Source organism: Nuphar pumila, chromosome 15 (assembly GCF_984573655.1).
Source record: "Nuphar pumila chromosome 15, dmNupPumi1.hap1.1, whole genome shotgun sequence".
Classification (NCBI taxonomy): Eukaryota; Viridiplantae; Streptophyta; class Magnoliopsida; order Nymphaeales; family Nymphaeaceae; genus Nuphar; species Nuphar pumila.
Window position 1 is genome coordinate 10,664,731 of NC_143263.1, and position 21,380 is coordinate 10,686,110.

Consider the following 21,380-nt stretch of genomic DNA (forward strand, 5'->3'; position numbering starts at 1 on the left):
ATCTGCTTCATTCATGGAAGCTAACCCTAGAAAAGAAACCACCAATTCGTCTCTCTCCTTCCTCCCGTCTCTCTGATCGCTGAATGAAACCCTAAAAAAATGGCTCGCCAGCAGAGGAAGGTCGTGTGCCCGGAGAACGAAGGGCTCGTGTCCTTCCTGTGGGGGAGGCGCGACGAGATGGCGGAGAAGAACGCGCTCTCGGAGCACCTCGACTTCACCCTCTACAAGTCCTACTGCAACATCTGCGACTCCAAGAAACCCCTCACCACCCTCAAGGACGTCTCCCAAATCAAGTACAAAAGCCCCTTTCTCTTATTCTTCTTGTGTTTTTTTCACAATCCTTTTTGTATTCGTCGCGTTCATTGAATATGGGCCGAATCGTTCGGAGAAAACAGGGGCGTCGGAAAATGGACTGTGCAGCTCCTTCAGGGCTACTTCCAGAAGAATCCCGATCCTTCGGAGTCGCAAGATCGTGAAAAGACGAGTGGGTTTTCCTTTTTTTTCCTGCAAGCTTTTGTGATTCTTGTTCTTTTCTGTTGGTGAAGTTTGTAATTTGGGTTATTTTAACCGTCTGTCAGAGAAGAACTCCAAGGGACCCAAACGGTACGTCCCGAAGAAGAATTCGGCTGCGTATGCCTTGTTGATTACGCTTTATAGGTAACGTTTGTAAACGAACGAACGAGCGGGCGAAGAGGTTTGATTGCATTTTTTTTTTAGCTTAATTGGTGTTTTTTGAGTTTAATGGATTCATGGTGCGCCAGGGGAACCATGAACGGGAAGGGCTTTATGGGGAAACAAGAGCTCATCGACGCCGCTGAATCGAGCGGGCTCTCGAGGGTCTCAATTGGGTAAAATCTCTTGTTAAAGCAGTGTTTGGTGGGACGTCCCATGAGCGTCTAAGTTGGTTTTCATTGGTGTGATTTAAGAGGGTTTATTGGTATGATTTACTTGATAGGCTGGAGAAAAGCGACGGGAAACCGGGTAACTTTGGGAGTTCGAGGAGAGATTGGTATTGTGGGTGGAACTGCATGAAGACACTCATACTCAGGGGGTTGATTGTGAAGTCATGTAACCCTGCAAGGTAAGATGCTAACAATGACCTTTATGTTTCCTTGCCTTCACATTCTTAGGAGCAATGTTGTTAAAATGGATTAACCAGGTGAACTGGTTTCTTGAACGCCCCCCCCCCCCCTCTCTCTCTTCCTGAATAGAATAGAATAGAATCGTTTCCGAATCAGCAACTTTTTACCCGAAACATGTTATTAAGCAATAAAAATATTAAATAATATTTTTACCGCTTAAAAAATTGAAATGAGATGACAGGTGCATCAGCCCCTTCTGAATAGTTAAGGACCAATTCGATCTGAATCGGCCGATTCAGACTGATTCTAACAACATTGCTTAGGAGTGTGTTTTGATTCTCATTGTTTTGTGATTTTCATTTTAGAATAGCAAAATGCTTTATTTATTAGGTTGATTATAGTGCTAATCAGCTGCAGTTATGGGAGTGACATAAACCTTTATTAAGATGGAGTGCTCCCAACCAGCTGAGGTATCCATACTGTTTTATTGTATTCTTCTTAGGCCAGTTATGATGAATATTTCTCCAAGTAACTACGCTAGAGTTTCAGTGATCCATAAAATTTGTTGATTTTTCAGTGTGTGATGATGTTAAGCTGTACTTGTGCCATATTGTGGTTGTGTTGGACTTGAAGACCATTTGATTCCTTATCTTGTTTCTGGCAAACAAGTCTCTGTTCTTTTGTCAAATGCCACCTTTTGATTGTCTTTGTTGCAGGTACATGTTAACCCAAGAAGGTAAAGAGGCTGCATGTGAATGTCTCTCAAGGTCTGGTATTGCGGACTGTGAAGCTGTGACGGGCAGCGAGGATATTCCTATGTCTATGAGATCAATTGATGCAATCAATGCTCTAACATCGAGGCCTGCTTCTCAAACAGTAACTAAAGAATCAACAATCTCTTCCACCATAGTGAGTACTGGAAACACATTGACGAATTTCTTGACACGCAAGATATTCTGGTATTCTTTTTCCTTATACCTATTATTTAGACTAAACACATGCCCATGTTAGCATTTTTTTCACTGCATCATTTGACAGAATTGTTTATGAGGCTCAGTCATCTGCTTTCAATTATTTATGGTATATATTGGCTGGATCAGGGCTAAAACATGAATACTATCAAGTGCCAACCACTTTATTTATTATTTATTTTTTAATTTATAATCTTTGGGTTTTGCATGGCCATTGTTGCCTGTGGTTAATAGTTAGTAGATCTGTCAACAACTGCTTTCCCTAAAAATATCAGAATCTGCAAATGAGCAGATATACCCTTTTTATGAATGAGATGATATTATATGTTTGTTTGGGCTCACTATGAATTCTTCCAAGTTAATTGTTTTGTTGTTGTCAGTCAAATCGATATGAAGTCAAAAAGAGGCGTTCTGCAAACTCAAACTCTTCCATTTCTCACATTTCTCAAGATATAGGTAACTGGTGCTATCTGAATATTTATGATTTTAAATGCTCCATTCTCTGGTTAGTCCTGTAGTTTTCTCCTGTTATTTCCATGCGCACATGCCCATATGTTCACACAAAGAGCTGGTGTCAATGAAAATTGCATTTAGTGGAAGTTTACAAGTTCACTTTTTTGCCATTAACAAATTGGTGAATTCCATGATCTTTCAATACATAACTGTCACTGTTAGGGTCCAAAAGGGCTCTGCTCCTCTGGCAGGGGCGACTCGTGAACATCATCAAGCTGAAGGGTGTCACAAGTTGGAAACCTCCACAGGAGCATCTACCTTGCTGTGAGCTATGTCACATGGGCGCGGGTACGGGTGCGACACTGGTGCAGAGCAATTTCAAAAATTTTGTACATGGGAACACGGCTATATATATATATATATATATTGTTAATAAGACTCGGTCAAAGTTGTGCCATTAGGGGACACGACTATATATATATATATATAACAATAATAAGTCTCGGCTATATATATATATATAACAATAATAAGTCTCGGCTATATATATATATATAAAGATCAATTTTTTTTAGTTTTTATATGTCTTTTGCCCTAAAAAATGGACAAAATAGACTCGGTCAAAGTTGACCGAGTTCAAAATGTGGACAAACTCGGCCCCGATGCGTTGACTGAGTCCAACACTTGGTTGATCGTGTCTGCCCTGTGTCCGAAGCCGCACCCGTGTCGGGGCGTGTCGGGGCGAGTGCGTCGACCTTATAGCCGAGTCCGTGTGACTTAGGCTGTGAGGTATTAGTGCGTGAGGTCCGGATCTGGATCATGCTTGATGTGATCCAGACCCATCATGCCCCATCTCGTCAGCTGTGATTCCCTGATCATGTTTCTTGCATTGTCTATTGTATTTTACAATATATATTGTTCCTAAAATACCCTTTATCATTGTTCTTTCATTTTATGTAAATAAGGGTATTTTAGTAAAGATATATTTTAGTGTAAAAAGGGAATATAAATAGTCTCAATGAGGGCACGAGTTTCCTGTTTTTGGAATCGTGTGAATTCAGCCCACTACTCTGTTGTTTTCTTTTCTTCCTACAAAGGATTCAGAAACCCTAATTTTATCATGGTATCAGAGCCGTGATCCGAAGCAGGGCTGCAATACTTTGGTGAACTTCAAGATCCGATTTTCTTCTTCCAGGTGATATTGGGTTTCTCCAATCCTTCTCTTCTTTTCAGTTCTTCATTCCTCTTCAAATCAGAATCTGTTTCTCTTGATATTCTCTTCTTAGATTTCTGTTTCTTCTCGTTCCTCTTTCTCCCTTAGATCTGATTCATTTTTCTCTTATTCTCTTTCTCTAAACCAGATCTGTGTTTGGCTGAGCCCTATTTCTTGAAATCTCTTAAATCTTTGATTTGAAGTTTCAAATAGATTTGTATTGAATCGTGCTTGGGTCACAATTTTGATTCTTTTCCCTTCTTATTTCATTTTTATCTGATCTGGTTTATCAAGTTGAAAACCAGATTTGACGTCATCTTAGCCCTCACGTTTTTCAATTTATAGTAATCGAAAAATCAAATTCAAAATCTTTATAGATATATTGGATTGCAAGATTTTCATTCGTGGTGAAGTTCCTTTGAGTGCTGATATCACATTTTCCTAAAAGAAAATGTGATAAATTATTGTTCTTGCATCAGGGATTTTCTGCAATCTTTTTTTTATCGAGTAATATTTTGTCTTGCTCCCTGTTGACTGTCCCAATTTAATTATCTTATTTTGTTCCCTAGTTTGTCCCTCATGGATTCAAGTTCTTCTGGATCCATCTTTGCTAACTTCCTTGGTCAGTTGATTTTGGAAAAGCTGAACAATTCCAATTATCTTCTCGGGAAAAAAACAAATTGTTCCTTTTATTAGGAGTCATGATTTCGCTGGTTACCTAAATGGATCAGTAGTTGCTCTTCTTGAATTTCTTATGCAGGAAGATAAAGATGACAAAGGAGTTGTAACTGCAACGAGGACCATTTGCAATCCAGAATTCACCAATTGGATGAAGAAAAACCAAGCTCTAGTTGCCTACATCACTTCCACCTTATCGCAGGAGGTATTGATAGGAATCCCAGATAACTGCACTGCCATGGCATTGTGGAGTACCTCTTGGCAAACCTATTCCCAGATATTAGAAGCTATGGTTATGTACCTGAAAAGAGAGTTCCTGATGTTGAGAAATGAAGCGCCCATGTCCATTAACGAATATTTCAATAATATCAAATCCATCACAGATTATTTAACCCTAATTGGATGCTAAATATTTGAGAAAGATAAAATTCAGCAAGCCTTCGTTGGTTTTAGATCAAAGTATCATGTGTTGTCCACAACTCTTCAATATATCGGGACCATTTCTGATTTTGATGATTTAAAGGTCAAACTCCTCAATTATGAGATGTCATTAAAGGGGATGTCAAATACAGAGAAGACTGAAGCGGATTCATATAATGTGTTGTTCACATGATCTTTTTCAGGCCGTGGATGTGGAGGAGGACGTGGCAGAGGTTACAATAAGGGAGGACTGAGAATCCTACCTACTCCAAATATGCCTTTAGGAGGAAGATGTTTTCCTAAGAATAACATCCCTACATGCTACATCTGTAAAAAGAATGGTCATGTAAAGGCAAAGTGTTGGTTCAAGGATGATCCGAGGTACAATCCAAGGTACATTTTAGAAGCATAGTTGGGATGTTGCAGTATTTCACATTTACTCGTCCAGACATTGTTTTTGCTGTGAACCAGGTCTCACAATTCTTGCATCAACCTAGATGCCACATATGTGTTAAATTCTGTAATCAACCATGTAATCTAATATATATATATTTTATATATATAAGGTAATATATATATATATATATATTAATATATATGTAAATGTATCTACTTATTATATATATAAAATATATATTTTGCTATTGTTTAGCTGTAGGGGTAGTTTAGTCTTTTTATACATTCTTTTTGGAATCTGTTTTGTATTTATTTTTTTCCTTTTTCTTTTTCATTTCATTTTATTATTTTATTTTGTAAAAGGTAGTGTGTACCTTGGAGGGGCCCACCATCTAGTCGTTGGGCCCCTTCCAACGGTCACATTTGTGACCGTTGGAGGGGCTCCAACGACTAGAAGTGGAGCCCCTCCAAGGCATCCACTTTCTCTATTTAAAGGGGCTCTCCCCTTGTGTATTCTCATGGCTTTGGGTCAAAGCCCAAGTTCCTAATAAAGTTTGATTATTTATTTTTATGTTTTTTGTGCATTTGTAAGAGTTTGTGAATTTGTGCTTTTATGCACAAGTGTTCTTATTGTGCATGTGTTTCATTCTTTATCAAGAATATTGAAGTCTTGATCATACTATCTTGTTGAAGATACTTTCACAATATGGAGGGTGTGAAGAGAATTATAAGATATTCAAAGGGGACTATTGTTGATTGCTTGCTTTATAGAAAAAGACCAACACATGAAGATATGATGTTAGTTATAACTTATTCAGATACTGATTGGGCAGGCGATCTTGATGAGAGAAGGTATGTGCTTGGTTAGTGTTTTTCTTTGAAGAAATCTGGTTTCATGGAGTAGCAGGAAGCTAAAGGTTTTTGCAAGGTCTACTACAGATGCGAGATATCGGTCCATGGCTGCAGTCACTACTGAAATGACTTGGATCAGACATATGCTGTATGATTTGGGAGAAGTGATCCCCAAGTCACTCTTGTTATGTGATAATCAAGGTGCTATCAAAATTTCAGTGAATCCTATTCATCATGGGAAAACGAAGCATATTGAGATTGATCAACATTTTATTCGTCAAAAAGTGGTGGATCAAGAGATAGAGACCAGATATGTCCGGACTGAAGATCAAGTTGATGACTTATTTACAAAAGGCCTCACAAGGAATAGATTTTGGTACGTACAATGCAAGTTGTCAATGGTTGATAACTATGTACATCTTGAGGGAGGCTATTAGCGCGTGAGGTGTAGATTTGGATCACGCGTGACGTGATCCAGACCCGTCACGCCCCATCACGTTAGCTGTGATTCACTGATCACGTTTCCTGCACTGTCTATTGTATTTTACAATATATTGTTACTAAAATGCCATTTATCGTTGTTCTTGTATTTTATGTAAATAAGGGTATTTTAGTAAAGATGTATTTTAGTGTAAAAAGGGAATATAGATAGTCTCAATGACGGCACAATTTTCCTGTTTTTGGAATCGTGTGAATTCAGTCCACAACTCTGTTGCTTTCTTTTCTTCTTACAAAAGATTCAGGAACCCTAATTTTATCATGAGGCCTAAGCTGGTTGTACTCCTTGAAGGGCAAGGGGGAGCTAGGGTTTTAAACCAATGAGCTTGCAAGTGAATGAGGTGGTTTTCCTTGGTTATCAAAAAAAGAAAAGAAAAAGAAATTGTCACTGTTAGGGATATTTAAGTAGTTTTATAGTGAAAGGTGTTTTTTCTTATAGAACTTTGAAAATACAAATCATCTTTATCTTTGCTCTTTATGAATTTATTAAAATGTGTTGTGAATATATATATATATATATATATATATATATATATATATATATATATATATATATAAAGTTGTTAAGGAAAAGATGTGGTTAACTTGACATCCCATAAACGCTGGGCATGTTAACATTTCTCTCTCTCACTGTCTAGTTCTGGTGTTTATCAAATGATAAATATATAAAAGGGCCATTTATTTACTCATATGTAGGGGGATTTTCATCTGAAAGTGAGACGCTGGAGAACACCATGGTTTCAGATGGAGTTATTCTGACTTCATTCTCTGATGAATCAAGATTAAGGTCATGCAGTTTGCAGCCCTGCACTTCATCTGTAAGCATTAGAAATTAGAATTGCTTATTGCTGAGTTTTTGCTATCTTGCTTTCTTTTAGATGAAGACTGTTTTCTTGCTTGCTTTTAGATGAAGATCATATCAGTAAATGTAATACCACACTCTTTCTGATGGACATGACTTTCCTTTGCAGAAGTCATTTGATGTTAGTGGTCAGCCATGTAGCACATATTCTTTGGCATTGCCTCCTGGTATGCCTGGAGAGAGCTTTGGGGACATGTATGATGTGATCTTAGTATTGGATGACCGTGAGCAGTTTGCACATAATAAGCATGGGTTTGTATCTGTTTACATGTTTATTTACATCATTGATATTTTTTGGTTTGTCCAAAAACTTTGTTAGATGCCTCACCATTACATATAACTTGTGTTCATCTTGTATATGCCATTGGTTTTTATATGTACTCAGCTTCCCCGCAGAAAATGTTGACGAGGAATTATTCTGGAAGAATAGTTAGTGTTAAAATATATGTACTCATATATATATAATACCATCATACCCAACTAAGGGTATTTCTGTAATTCTGCCCAATAGGGGCATTTTAGTCTTTTTTATGCTTTTCTCCTTTTTCTTTTTCCTCTTTTTATTTTTAATTTTCTGTTTTTATTTTTATTGTGCATGCATTAAATGCATGTTGCATTGGGGTCCCAACCAAGAGTCGTTGGACCCCCAACGATTCCTTGTTGGGCCTCCCAATGCCCACTCCTTCTCCCTTTTTCTCTCACTCTCTCTCTCACTCTCTTGTCTATAAATAAAGGGATAGACCCCTTTGCATTGTAAGGTTTCTTGAAGCCCATTTCTTGCTTTTATAACATTTTTATGTTTGCAAGCCATTTTTGGCTTTTGTGTATGTCCATTGTGGACTTGATCTTTGCATTCTATGTGTGAATGTCCATTACAGGACCCTGTGTTTATTTTCACGTATTTCATTATATGGTATCAGAGCAAGGTTTATGCTCTTGATTCTTGCTATAGTTAGTTGATTAGTTATAGTTTGCATATTGTATTTCTCTTTCTTGGTTTATCATCCTTTCTTGGGTTATTATAGAAGTAGAACAAAATATCGATCTCTCCTTCAAACTTAATGGTACAAACTACATGATGTGGGTCGCCGCCATGGAAAACAACCTCAAGGGTAAAAAGCTTTGGGGATATGTTATGGGCACTATTCCGGAACTCCAACTCCAACTCACAAAGATGGACGATGATCAAGAAAAAGCACTTGAATAAAATGCTCGCATGAAGGCATTGAAGATCACCAATCTAAAGTTGAAGATTGGGAAAGCAAACATGCAAAGATTCTTGCGTGGTTCATGAACAATGTGGAGCTCAAAATTTTCACCAACATTGCAAAATTTTGAATGGCAAACGAAGCATGGTTTTTTATGAAAGGTATGTATACTCAAAAGGACCTTGCTAGACAATTCTTCCTTCAAGAGAAAATTCGTACCATTAAGCAAGGGAAAATGGGTGTAAGAGATTACTTTAGCACTCTTGGACCCTTATGGGATGAGCTATCTCTACTAGAACCAAAATGGGTTTCTAGTGAAGATGTTGAACTTCAGAGAGAACAAATGAAAAAAAAAATATTTTTTCCAATTTTTACATGGGCTTAGGCCCGAATATGAACAAGTTAGATCTTTTCTACTTCATTGATCTAAGCCTCTTCCATTGGAAGAGGCCATAGCCGAGATATGCTAAGAAGAAACTTGTCTTGACATGATTAAAGGAGGAGATGAAGTTTTGACCGTGTCTAAACCCGACAATCATATGAAAGCTTACATGCCTTCACACTTTGGAAGGCAAAATAACTATAATGGCTTCTATAAAAAAGTCATTTGCCATCATTCCCAAGAACTAGGTCACATAAAACCTAATTGCCCTAAGCTAAATGAAGCTCTCAAAAGTAAAGTTGCTTCCGTTGAAGAAACTACTCAAAAGAAGTATCCCATCAAAGGGAAGGATTCCTTCTCTCTTGCTCAACTATTGGAGGCACTTCAAATTCTACTCAAATTACCATCAACTTCGGGTGCTGCCATCACTTTCTCTTCTCCTCCAGTTATGTCCTCTTGGATCCTTGATTCTAGAGCATCCTTTCATATGACATTTCTTGAGAATGAGCTATCTGACTTATGTAGTAACTCAAAAACCTCTTACGTTTCAACTGCGGATGGTACATCTTTACAAGTCAAAAGTTTTGGAACGTTAAGTTTTTTCAAAGATTTCTTTGTGCCAAATGTGAGGGTGATACCTCAACTTAATTTAAACCTTTTCTCTGTTTCTCAATTATGTAATCATGGATGTGAAATCTCCTTCTCAACTAAGGGTTGCTCCATACATGATCTCCAGTCTGGGAAGCAGATTGGGTAAGGCCATAAGAGGGAAGATCTCTACTACATGAGCCACTTGAGAATTCCAACCAACTCTTTTTGTAACCATGTCCAAGATAAAAATATTGAAACTTGGCACCAAAGACTTGGACATCCAAGTTTCTCAAAAATGTACTCCTTTCCCTTTGAAAAGAAATTTTATAATGAGAAACATTTTGTTTGCAAGAGTTGCATTTTTGGGAAAATGAAATCTACTCTTTTTCCAAATAGAACTTGTGTCCAAGTGGCCATTTGAGTTAGTTCATTCGGACGTATGGGGCCCTTCTCCGGTCATATCGAAAGGAGGATACTCCTATTATGTTACTTTCATTGATGACTACACTAGATATGTGTGGATTTGTTTTCTCAACCTAAAATCCAATGTCTTTGCCTTTTTTTAAGAAATTTCATATGATAGTCAAAAATCAATTTTTAAGTAATATCTCTACTCTTAGATCCGATTCGGGTGGAGAGTACCTATCAAATGAATTTCAAAATTATTTAGAATCAAATAGAATTTGTCATAAAAAATCTTGTCCTAGAACTCCTCAAGAAAATGGTTTAGCCGAAAGAAAGCATAGACACATTTTGGAAACCACTAGGACACTTTTTATTTCCAAAGAAATTCCAAAAAAGCTATTGGGCCGAAGCCGCTCTAACATCAACTTACTTGATAAATAGAATGATATCTTCATCTTTACAAAATACATCTCCATATGAAAAACTTTTTGAAAGAACACCCGATTTTAATAGATTAAGAATTTTTGGGTGCAAATGCTTTGTTCTTTCACATAAAAGAGATAAATTATCTCCTAAAGCTATTGAATGCATTTTCTTAGGATATGGAGAAAATAAAAAAGGTTTTAGATGCTTCGACATCAAAAGCAACAAACTATATGTTTCTAAGGATGTAACCTTCCTAGAAAATGAAAATGGTTTTGAGAAAACAAAAGATATTGATGGAAGCGAATATGCTTCCTTGTTTGATCTTCTTCCTTAAGAAGACGTCACTCCTCAAGAAGAGATAATTTTTAATGATTTGTTGAATGACCAAGAGGATATTCTTCTTAACAACGTTGAAAATGAAAGCGATGTCATTGAAAGTAGACTAATTCAAACCTATGTTAGGCGTGGTCAACAAGTTCCCATAAGTGCCTTAGAAAAATACTCTCAAGGTTCCAACATAGAAAAAACCTCTTTAAGAAGATCCGACCGAATCTTTAATCCTCCTAATAGGTTTGTCTTCTATGAGTCTCTAACACCAAAATTTAGGGCGTGTCTAATTGCATTACACTCTTTTCATGAACCATCTCATTATAATGAAGCCAAAAATATCCCCCAGTGGGTTGAAGCCATGAGCTCAGAACTTAGTGCTCTTGTAAAGCCAAAAACTTGAGAAATAACCTCATTACCCACTGAAAAGAAATATACTGGATGTAGATGGGTCTTCAAAATTAAAACTAAAAGTAATGGGTCATTAGAACACTATAAAGCCCGGTTGGTAGCTAAAGGATACTCCTAAGAATACAACATTGACTATGAAGAAACTTTTGCTCCCGCAGCTAGAATGATTAGTGTTAGGACTCTTATTGCGGTTGCTTCAGTTAAAAAATGACCTATTTATGAATTAGATGCTAAGAATGCAGTTCTAAATGGTGAATTAAATAAAGAGGTCTATATGAATCCTCCACCAGGAGTATGTATTGGTAAAGATAAAATTCTCAAACTTAACAAAGCATTATATGGATTAAAACAAGCTCAAAAGTCTTGGCATGATAGATTTAGCAATGCAATGACACGTTTAAATTTCCGTTCATGTTATACTGACACTGCTTTGTTTGCGAAAAGTGTAGGGTTCTCAATAGTTATTCTACTGCTTTATGTTGATGATATGATCATCACTGGAAGTGATGGGCAAAGAATTAATGATATTAAGAAGGTTTTAAAAGAAAATTTTGACATGTCTGATCTTGGTTTGTTAAGATATTTTTTAGGTATTGAAGTAGCATACTCTCCACGAGGGTACATTCTCTCTCAGATGAAGCTTACTGCTGACATTTGTTCTAAGTTTGGCATTTCAGATGACAAAAAATAGAAACCCCTGAAGTTATCAATGCAAAGTTGAGGTTGGAAGATGAAACTCTTCTCGAAGATCCCACTCCCTACCGCCAACTCATTGGGTCTCTGACATACATATCCATCACTCGGTCAGATATAGCTCATGCAGTTCACTCAGTCAGTCAGTTTCAACATGCACCTACAACTATGCACATGAGCGCAGTCTTAAGAATCATCAGATACATTAAAAATACTATAACTAAGCGAGTTTTTCTTTCCTCTTCTTCATCACTTGATTTAATTGCTTATACTGATGTTGATTGGGGAGGAAATCCCAATGATAGAGTCTCAACTACTGATTTCTGTGTATTCTTAGGTGACTATGATTTCTTGGAGGGTGTAAGAAGCAGCACAAAGTATCGTTGTCCTCAACAAAAGCGAAATATCGTGTAATGACTATTACAACCATGAAACTTGTGTGGCTTAAAAGTCTCCTAAGTGATATGAGCATAATTATCTCTACACCTTCGAAGATGTGTTGTGACAATAAAAGTGTCATTTACATCGCAAGCAACCACACCTTCCATGAGCGTACTAAACATATTGAAATGGAATTCTACTATATTCGTGATGAATATCTAAGAGGGACTATAGATTTGCCGTACGTTACATCTGAGTACCAGTTGACGGACTTCTTCACCAAGGCTCTTGCTGCTCTTCACTTTATGTTCCTTCTCAACAAGCTTTCGGTCATGTCCCCGTAAAGCTTGAGAGAGGGTGTTAAAATATATGTACTCATATATATATATATATATATAAAATACCATCATACTCGACTATGGGTATTTTTGTAATTCTACCCAATAGGGGCGTTTTAGTCTTTTTATGCTTTTCTTCTTTTTCTTTTTCCTCTTTTTCTTTTTATTTTTCTGTTTTATTTTTATTGTGCATGCATTAAATGCATGTTGCATTGGGGTCCCAACCAAGAGTCGTTGGACCCCCAACGGTCACAAATGTGGCCGTTGGGGGCCCAACGACTCCTTGTTGGGCCCTCCAATGCCCACTCCTTTCTTTTTCTCCCACTCTCTCACTCACTCTCTTGTCTATAAATAAAGGGCTAGACCCCTTTGCATTGTAAGGCTTCTTGAAGCCCATTTCTTGCTTTTATAACATTTTTATGTTTGCAAGCCATTTTTGGCTTTTGTGTATGTCCATTGTGGACTTGATCTTTGCATTCTATGTGTGAATGTCTATTATAGGACATTGTGTTTATTTCCGCGTATTTCATTACAGTTAGCACTCCTCGGATTGTCGTCAGTAAACCCGATGCCGATGCCGATGACGAATTGTCGTCAGCAACCGAGGGTTTCTAGCTATAGTCCGGCCCCTTTTTGTCCAATTTTGTCTACTAAATCCTACTTTTTTGGTTTCTAAACATGTTTTCAATGATTCAAAACTAGTTTTCTGACTTTCTGAGCCTAAAAATCTAAGATTTAGCTTTGATTTGCCCCAAAATCCTGATTTGGGATTTTTCCTGGATTCCCACTGATTTTGGATGTTTTAAAATTGAAACTGTGAAAATCATTCCTGAATGGTCGTTTTCACTCTAGCAATTGTTTGCAATGATTTTGTCAGTCATTTATGGCTTGAAAAACTGTTTTTATTTGATTCTTTATTGCTGGGTATTCTTTCATTATGCGGCTTCTTTGTTACCAAAGCTATATTTTTTCTACTTGAAATGAATTTTTTATCTTACTGTAAAGAAAACTATTTAGACTATGAGGATCCAAGTTAAGTGTATGTGGGTCATATTTTTTCTGATTTGGGCTCAAACTGGCCCAGCTTAAACTTATGCTGGGCTTTGCTAGATCCTATTTAAATAGATCCAGGAAATAAATTTGTAAGGTTGGGTCTAGGGCTGGTAAGTAAGTTGAATGAACCGAACAGCTTTGTTTGGTTTCGGCTCATTTACACTGAACCCAGCTTGATCTCAGGCTTGGTTTACCGTGGAGCCAAAGTGACAAGCCCGAATTGCCTCATGTAAAAAGTTGTATATATATTTGAAAGAGTGATGAGCAGGAGATTTGAACATTGAACCCCTTTTTCCACAAGCTATGTAATCTAACCAACCATCCTAAGCTGTTTTCTTGACATATGTTATAGTTATATCCTGCATGTTACATCTATGCAAGTTGACATGAACCGAGCTAGATGAATACCCTCTGTTCTTGCACAATTAGTTAAAGCTAAATGAACTAGCTGCTTGTGGCTTGACTCATCTACATGATCCGATCACACTGGTGTCTGGGATGAGCCAAACCAAGTGGAGCCATGAGCTTTTCGGTTTGTTTCCCAAACCCAGTTGGGTCAAACGGAAAGTGCATTCATATATTATCCATATTAGACCCCTGATTTGGGATAAACCCATGAATCATTGAACTCAATTGGTTTTGCATTAAACCATGTTGGGTTCTACTCTTGGTTATTGAACCAAACTTATGCAATTGTTCTGATGTCAACATTCTGTTTAGTCATTCACAAATATGTTGGAATTTACATTTGATTCTTTGATACAATTTCATCACTAATTGTTGTTCGTTATTAATTAAATGTTTACCATCTTGATGTTGTCCAAGTTATTATCTTTTTACTAATTTCACGTGTAAAATAAAAATTAGCAAATTCCAGTTTAGTCATTGAGTTGACCTGTCCAAAACCCACATCAATATTGAATGGGTTGAGTCATGAGGTGTGAAGTTTTCAAACTATGGTTCACAGTTTTAGTTTTCTTCATTTTCTTTTTTAATTTGTTATGGATATTTGTGCTGTTAAATGCTCAGCCACTTCATTCCTTGTTAGTGAAATCAGTTTATATATATATATATATATTGTATTGAGCATTTATTTCTTATGAGCAAAACAAAGCTCTCTCTCTCCTTGTGGACAGTTTCTCTTTTGTTCATATTTTCTTCTGAACATAATGTAACATATGTTTTAGTAACGGGGATCGGATCTGAATGTGGTACAGTTTGTCATATGCTTTAGTTTTTCAGTTTATTTTTTTTTTCAATCTCCTAAACTTTATTTGTTTATTCATATTATGTAGTTCATGTTATTGTGTTTTTGAACATGCTTAGTGCTTGCATGCATTTAGATTTTCATCAAACATGTGATGATCTTTCTCCTTTCCGCACCCCCCTTTCTCTTGTGCAGCTCACGTTCTAGAAAAGTTGTTGAAAGCATAAGTTCACAATTTAACCTTCTTGTAGAGGTGAGTTTATTAGAAGTTACTATTTTATGTTATGTTACTGTTAGAATGTTTGTGCAACATTATGCTTCCCTGCTCAGTATTTTTTTATAAGTTATAAAACATTCATTTTCAAGCATTCATGCCATAGTTGCATAGAAATGCTATTTAGCCCCTGGTTTCCCGTTTCAGCGGGACTGTTACAAAACCAGTTTCTAGTACGTTCAATTATCGTTTCTATACAGTAAGAAACATGTTCCTATTTCAGATGAAACTTGTTTCCATTTGAGTAGAAGACGGTTTCAATTGCTATTGAAACCAGTACCAAATGATGTTCCCATATATAGCAGTGGTAGGTTTGTAATTTATTACATAATGGCTGCCCTTCTAACTAAGGCTTCTCTTTGTGTCCTCAATTCTCCCTCCCCTTGATGGCTGGACACACAACACAGGGGCTTCAGGCGTCCATACAGCCAGATCGCTATAGATAGGGACATGTAGGAACACAACGTTGTGCTAAGTGGCAGTTATTTCCTAGCAATACTTCTCATGGAGTATTTGCCCTTACTCTTTATATGTCAGGCAGCAAACGCAAATTTATTTTTAGAATAAGATAACACATAATTCTTATGGGTTTTCATATGCAATGGTTAGTAGGATAAGTTGGATGGTGTCTATTGAAGTTAGTGATATACTTTTTTTTTTCATCTTCAAATTTGGCATCATGTTTTGTGGTTCTTTGGCTTTATTATTTAAAAAAAACTTGTGTATATATTTTGTTTGCACAGTGGGGTCTGTTAAACAACAAAACTCATCTGATATGTAAACTCTAGGTAGGATTTTCAATCTCGACATGTTTTTTCAGGAAGGTGAAGGTCTAGAGAACAAATAGTTTTGTTGGTGAAGCACATTGTTGTTCAGGATATTGAACGTATGCTCCCATTGTTTTCAGTTCTCACAAGATTAATGTTGGGATATAATTTTTGGAAACTCGTGCCAATGTTCTTAGTGACTCGTTTCAATTTTCCTAAAAACTGGTACCAAAACCTCGTATGAATGTTTATTAGAAACTCGTACCAAAATTTTTAGAGACACATTTCAAATTAAAACGTACCTGAAACTTTTGAGGCCCTTGCGTCCCCGTGCCCATACTCTGTCCTGATACCCATTACCATCTCTGGCAACCGTGATTCATGCTGCCTAGTTTTGGGATTTTTTTTCAAAATCAATCCCTCCCTTTTCATTAACTATCCCCAAAACATCCTTCAATTTAACTCTTGCCAATAGAGGTGACAAATCATTAGTCCCTTGCCAAATTACATTTTTACCTTTAACAAATGAATTTGAAAAAAATAATGCAAGGATATTTTAGAAAAATGTCCGATTTAAGTTAGGAAACATGGGAAAGTGCTAAAAGTTTAAGGCTTTAACAAGGTCAATCACCATTCAATCAAAACTGGAGGACCCAACTTAAGGGATCACTTCCAAAATTGTATTCAACCGAAAATGGGAGGCCTAAATTTTGGTCTAAATTGGATCCAAAACCATTATTCAACCAAACACCGAAAGCCCAACTTGAGATTTTGGGTCCAAATCAGGCCTACCTATTTGACAAAAAATAGAAGGCCCAATTTAAGATTTTAGGTTTGAAATGTAGCCCAAGTCATTATTCAACCAAAAAATGGAAATATTGTTTTTGCGATTGTCTTCTGGTTGGTCCCCATTGTCTTGCTGGTAGACGAGGCACGTTCGCACATACCCCTCCATGTTCATGCACTGTGTAACGCCTCTCTGCATCCTTTAGCTTACGACTCTCATATGCGATTGAATGTTCGTCCTGCATAATAACTCCGCCAATGGCAAAGTCTGAGGCGTCTGTGTGGACCTCAAAGGGTCTCGAGTGATTATGCAGTCATAACACTGGCTCCTTCGCTAAGGCTTTCTTCAAGCCGTCGAAGGCATCTTGGCATGCTCCTATGTAGAGCCATATCCGATTCTTCTTTAACATGTCAATGAGGGGCGCAACAATGAGAGAGTAACCTTCAATGAATCATCGATATTAATTCGCCAAACCAAGGAATGATCACAACTCTGACACTTTACTTGGTGGAACCCATTCCTCGATGGCTCTTATCTTTTGCCCATCCATGCGCAATACACCACGCCCCACAACGTGGCCGAGGAAGCTGATCTCTTCCTGACCGAAGAGACACTTCTCTCGTTTAACACAGAGGTTATTCACCTTTAGAACTTGAAACACTGTTCGCAAGTGCCCGACATGTTCCTCTATGTTGCTGTTATAGATCACGATGTCATCCAAGTAGACTACCATGAACTGGGTAATGAGTGTTTGTTGTCATAACTGGGTAATGAGTTGACAAATGTATTTTGATGTGACCTCACATTACTTTAAAGCCCTGTCTATCTGTAGGTCAACATAGCTTTATTATGTGCCTTTTTTACAACTCTGTGGTATCTGTTTGTGAAATTTTCACCTTTGAAGCTGTATACTGTCGTATGTATGTTCTCTTCCAATGAGAAAGTTTGTGTCGGTGGGTATCCATCATCTGATTACTTCATGGTAAATGTGCTTTTTCTTTTTTCCACTTAGCATCATGAAATTCTTCTCTTTTAAAATATGTGCTGTAAGACTAAGTTATTGCAAGCGTTTCTTTCTAGATTGGTTTTGAGTGTTTCTCTGAAATGTATTGTCTACAGTTAAATCTTTTAAGATACGCCATGTAAATCATTTCTGCTCAGCTATATGCTTTTGAAATGGAGTATGTATTTTATTGTAACATTTTATGTTGATTCAGGTAAGGCGTTTACCTGTTGGAGATGGAATTTGGGTTGCTCGCCATAGACATGACCACAGGGAGTATGTCCTTGATTTTATAGTTGAAAGAAAGAAAATCGATGATCTGAGATGTTCAATCAGAGACAACCGTTATAAAGATCAGAAGCTGAGACTCCTGGTATTAACCATCACTATTCAGTATTTGCCATCATCATCAACAGCGTTAACTACTGTGAAAGCTCTTTTAGATTTTCTTTCTGTTTGTGCTCTCTCTATGTGCTGTATTGTGTTTGACATTTACAGGTAATTTCTTTTGTTTATGCTATGATCATTTGAATATTGGCCAAGCATGAGTTCCAAGAATATTTAATCCCAAACTGTTCTTTGAGGGTGTGTTTGTGCTCCAGAAACCAGAGGGTTTTTAAGAAACACCCAAAGCGAAGTGTGTTTCCATGGCCCTCCATGAAAACACATGGGTCCTTTTCCTTGCAAAAAGGACCCTACTTTTTAACGTGCCCCTCCCCCCTTCTTTTCTGAGGTATTGTTTCCATGTGGTTGTTGGGGGGGTGGGGGTGGGGGTAGGGAAGGAAGTGGGTCTGATTTCAAAATGTAACTGAAACATTTCAGCCTACTAAATGCCACTGGGGCACATACTCTGACATTGTTCGTGCTTATTTGTTTCTCTATTTGTTTTAGTTCATGACATTATTGTGAAAGTGTTTTTTTTTTCCTTCCAAAAAAAAGTTTGTCAATGTCTTCTTTAAGTTTTCGAACCTGTACAGTTGAACTCTTGAAGGTACTTTTGAATGCAACTGACTCTTGGTTTCATGTTTTGTTTGGCAATATATGTCTTTTCATTATTTTTGTTTTCCAACTTAAAAGATATTGTCATCACTTGAAAGATTCAATTTTGCTTTTAATTGCAAACTGGTCTTTGGTAAATTTCATGATTTTAGATTTTGTGCCACCGCTACTTGTAGACAGTTCCTCTTGTTTCATGCGAAGGTGACTTGGATACCCAAGACTTTTCTGATTTATGAATGAATTAATTCAGAGATGTGGACTTCAGAAGTTGATATATCTCGTTGAAGGTGATCCTAATTGTTCAGAGGCAGCAGAGAGCATCAAAACTGCGTAAGAATTACTGTTTATCTTGTCTATGCATTAAAGCATATTCAGAGTTAGATAACATGTTGCCATTTCCGTTGTTCTGGAAGTATAAGGTTGACTATCAAATCATACAAAAACAGCGGAGAATTGCTTCAGAGTTGTCACCAATATGCCATGAGCATAGTGTGATCATCTGTTGGAGAACTGAGGAAGTGGACAAACATGAACCAACTACATTAGCTGCGGATAAAGATTATCCAACTAAATAGAATAGTTATGAAGCTATGGATTGAGGAAGAAGGTGGACCAAAAAATGACTTCATGAATAGCGTCATGCATAAGCCAGTATGGATGCCATGGATGAACAGTTGGAAGATCTATTTCATCATTTCCGAGATGTGTTTAAACTTTAAAATCATCATTCTTCCATGATGTAAGACATTAGGAGTAACACAGAAATAAAAAGAGAAAACAACAACAACAACAACAACAACAACAACAACTACGCCTTCATCCCAAAACAATTGGGGTCGGCGATATGAACCAACAAAGAAAATCATTCTGGGTCTTCCACATGAATCCTTCTTCTCCATTCATTTCTATCCAATGCCATGTCCTCGGTGAGGTTCAAAGCATTCATATCCTTTCCTGTCACCTCCATCCATGTCTTCCTAGGCCTACCCCGACCTCTTTTAACTAATATATTTTCCCATTTCTCCATCCTTCTAACTGGAGCATCACTTTTTCCAATGCCTGTACCACTTTTTTTTTGATAAGCCAAAGCAAGAAATGATAATGGTGCAGGCAACATTATTCAGATTTGTGTTGAGACAGGACAGTACAAAGAAATGCCTACCATGTATCTTACATTATAGTTATTATCAATAAGTTTTTATTTCGCAGCCATAGTAAATTGTTAATATTTATACTTGATAAGTTTTTAATTTATGAGTTTCAACAATGATTGCACTATGTGCATTTGCAACCATGTGGTAATTATCACACAATAGCAATGTAAAATATTGTTAATAATTAGCCATATGTATTTTGGATTTGATGTATAGTCTTCCTTATTGTCAATGAAATTGCTGTATGTTTGAGTGATTTGTTTTTACAATGTGAATGCTATTTTTCTAATTTGCTACTTTCATTGTGTTCTTTTTTTTTGCCAATACTTATGGTTTATGTCAAATATGTTTCTTACTTTTTTAATATTCATGGTTTGTGGTCGTTTCATTATGATCTGATCAAAGCCATCAAGATTCAGCTATCTCATGTAGATCTCTAATTCTACATTGAATGTTATTATGTTGAATATTCAGCTACTAGTTCATTTTCAGAGTCAAAACTCTAGATATTTGAGATGCTGTGGTATAAGCTTTTTCAGATACTTTTTAGCTCTCGTGTTCAACTTATTGAGGATTCTAGGCGAATTGACACTCCAGCTTAAGTTAATATTAAACTTCAACCAGATGGATTTGCTCGAGTCTTGAAAACCATTAATGCTCTTTTTCTGATTACTTGTATATGAAGTTTCGAACATGCACAAAGGGTGCTGTTAAAATAGCATCATTATTCAATGCTCCTTCTTTGGTGCATCTATATAGAGCTTCAAACATGCAAGTCGAGGGCTGTTAAAAGACCACCTTGGCCTGTGCTCCATATTTGATTGTGTAGGTAGAGCTTCAAAAATTCAAAATGGGTGCTGTTAAAAGACCATCCTTGGTCACGGAAACCACATGGCTATGATGCCATATGCGGACTTGTATTTTCTGGGGACAAACCATATGCCGACCTTGTGTTTCTTCTCTTATGGAAAAACATAGAAACTGCTAAGAAATCCTAGGGCAAGAACAGAGATAAGGAAATTTCTGTACTGCTATACCTTAGAGAGAGACATGTAGTTTCTTTTGAAGTCCAATAACTTTCTAGTCCTCTTACCTCTATTCCAAAGTGCCCGTTTATTTGAAACACAGCCATTTGGAATGTAATGGAAAACGCTCATAGCCTTAATTATATTTTTTGTTGTAATGGTATATATAAGATTTCTCTAACCATGACCTCTAGAGGTTGCAACAAGGGTTATGGGGCCTGTGCTTGAGCTCTATGGTACATAGTTGGTCCTACAGGTAGTGCATGACTTTTATAGGTTGCAATCAGAAAGAGTTAGGTGCCACTTGTGAAGGTCATGCTTAGCCTTGACTTCCCGTTGTGCCATCTATGTAGTTCATGGCTGACTAGTGACTCAAATCATGTTGTAACTCATGGTTGGCTCTTGGGTCTGCAAACTTGTGCCCAAGAAAGACTAAGCTAATAAATGAAGCCAAAGATGGCCTGAAAATAACAGCAAATGGATTATGAGCAAACTAAAATGCTTAACCATTTCTGCCGAATATA

The 21,380-nt window shown here is 37.0% G+C and overlaps 1 protein-coding gene across 1 annotated transcript in view; it reads left to right on the forward strand.

The window, feature by feature from the left end:
- MUS81 (Restriction endonuclease, type II-like superfamily protein) overlaps window positions 1-21,380 on the forward strand; it is a 57,423-nt gene continuing 36,043 nt past the window's right edge. Inside the window, exons 1-12 of the mRNA XM_089990042.1 lie at window positions 1-293; window positions 396-484; window positions 579-657; window positions 762-848; window positions 956-1,081; window positions 1,799-1,991; window positions 2,434-2,509; window positions 7,260-7,381; window positions 7,535-7,677; window positions 15,043-15,100; window positions 17,893-18,051; window positions 18,928-19,007. Of these exons, the coding sequence (XP_089846168.1) occupies window positions 100-293; window positions 396-484; window positions 579-657; window positions 762-848; window positions 956-1,081; window positions 1,799-1,991; window positions 2,434-2,509; window positions 7,260-7,381; window positions 7,535-7,677; window positions 15,043-15,100; window positions 17,893-18,051; window positions 18,928-19,007 (1,406 nt within the window). The 5' untranslated portion in view covers window positions 1-99. The remainder of the gene's footprint in view (window positions 294-395; window positions 485-578; window positions 658-761; window positions 849-955; window positions 1,082-1,798; window positions 1,992-2,433; window positions 2,510-7,259; window positions 7,382-7,534; window positions 7,678-15,042; window positions 15,101-17,892; window positions 18,052-18,927; window positions 19,008-21,380) is intronic.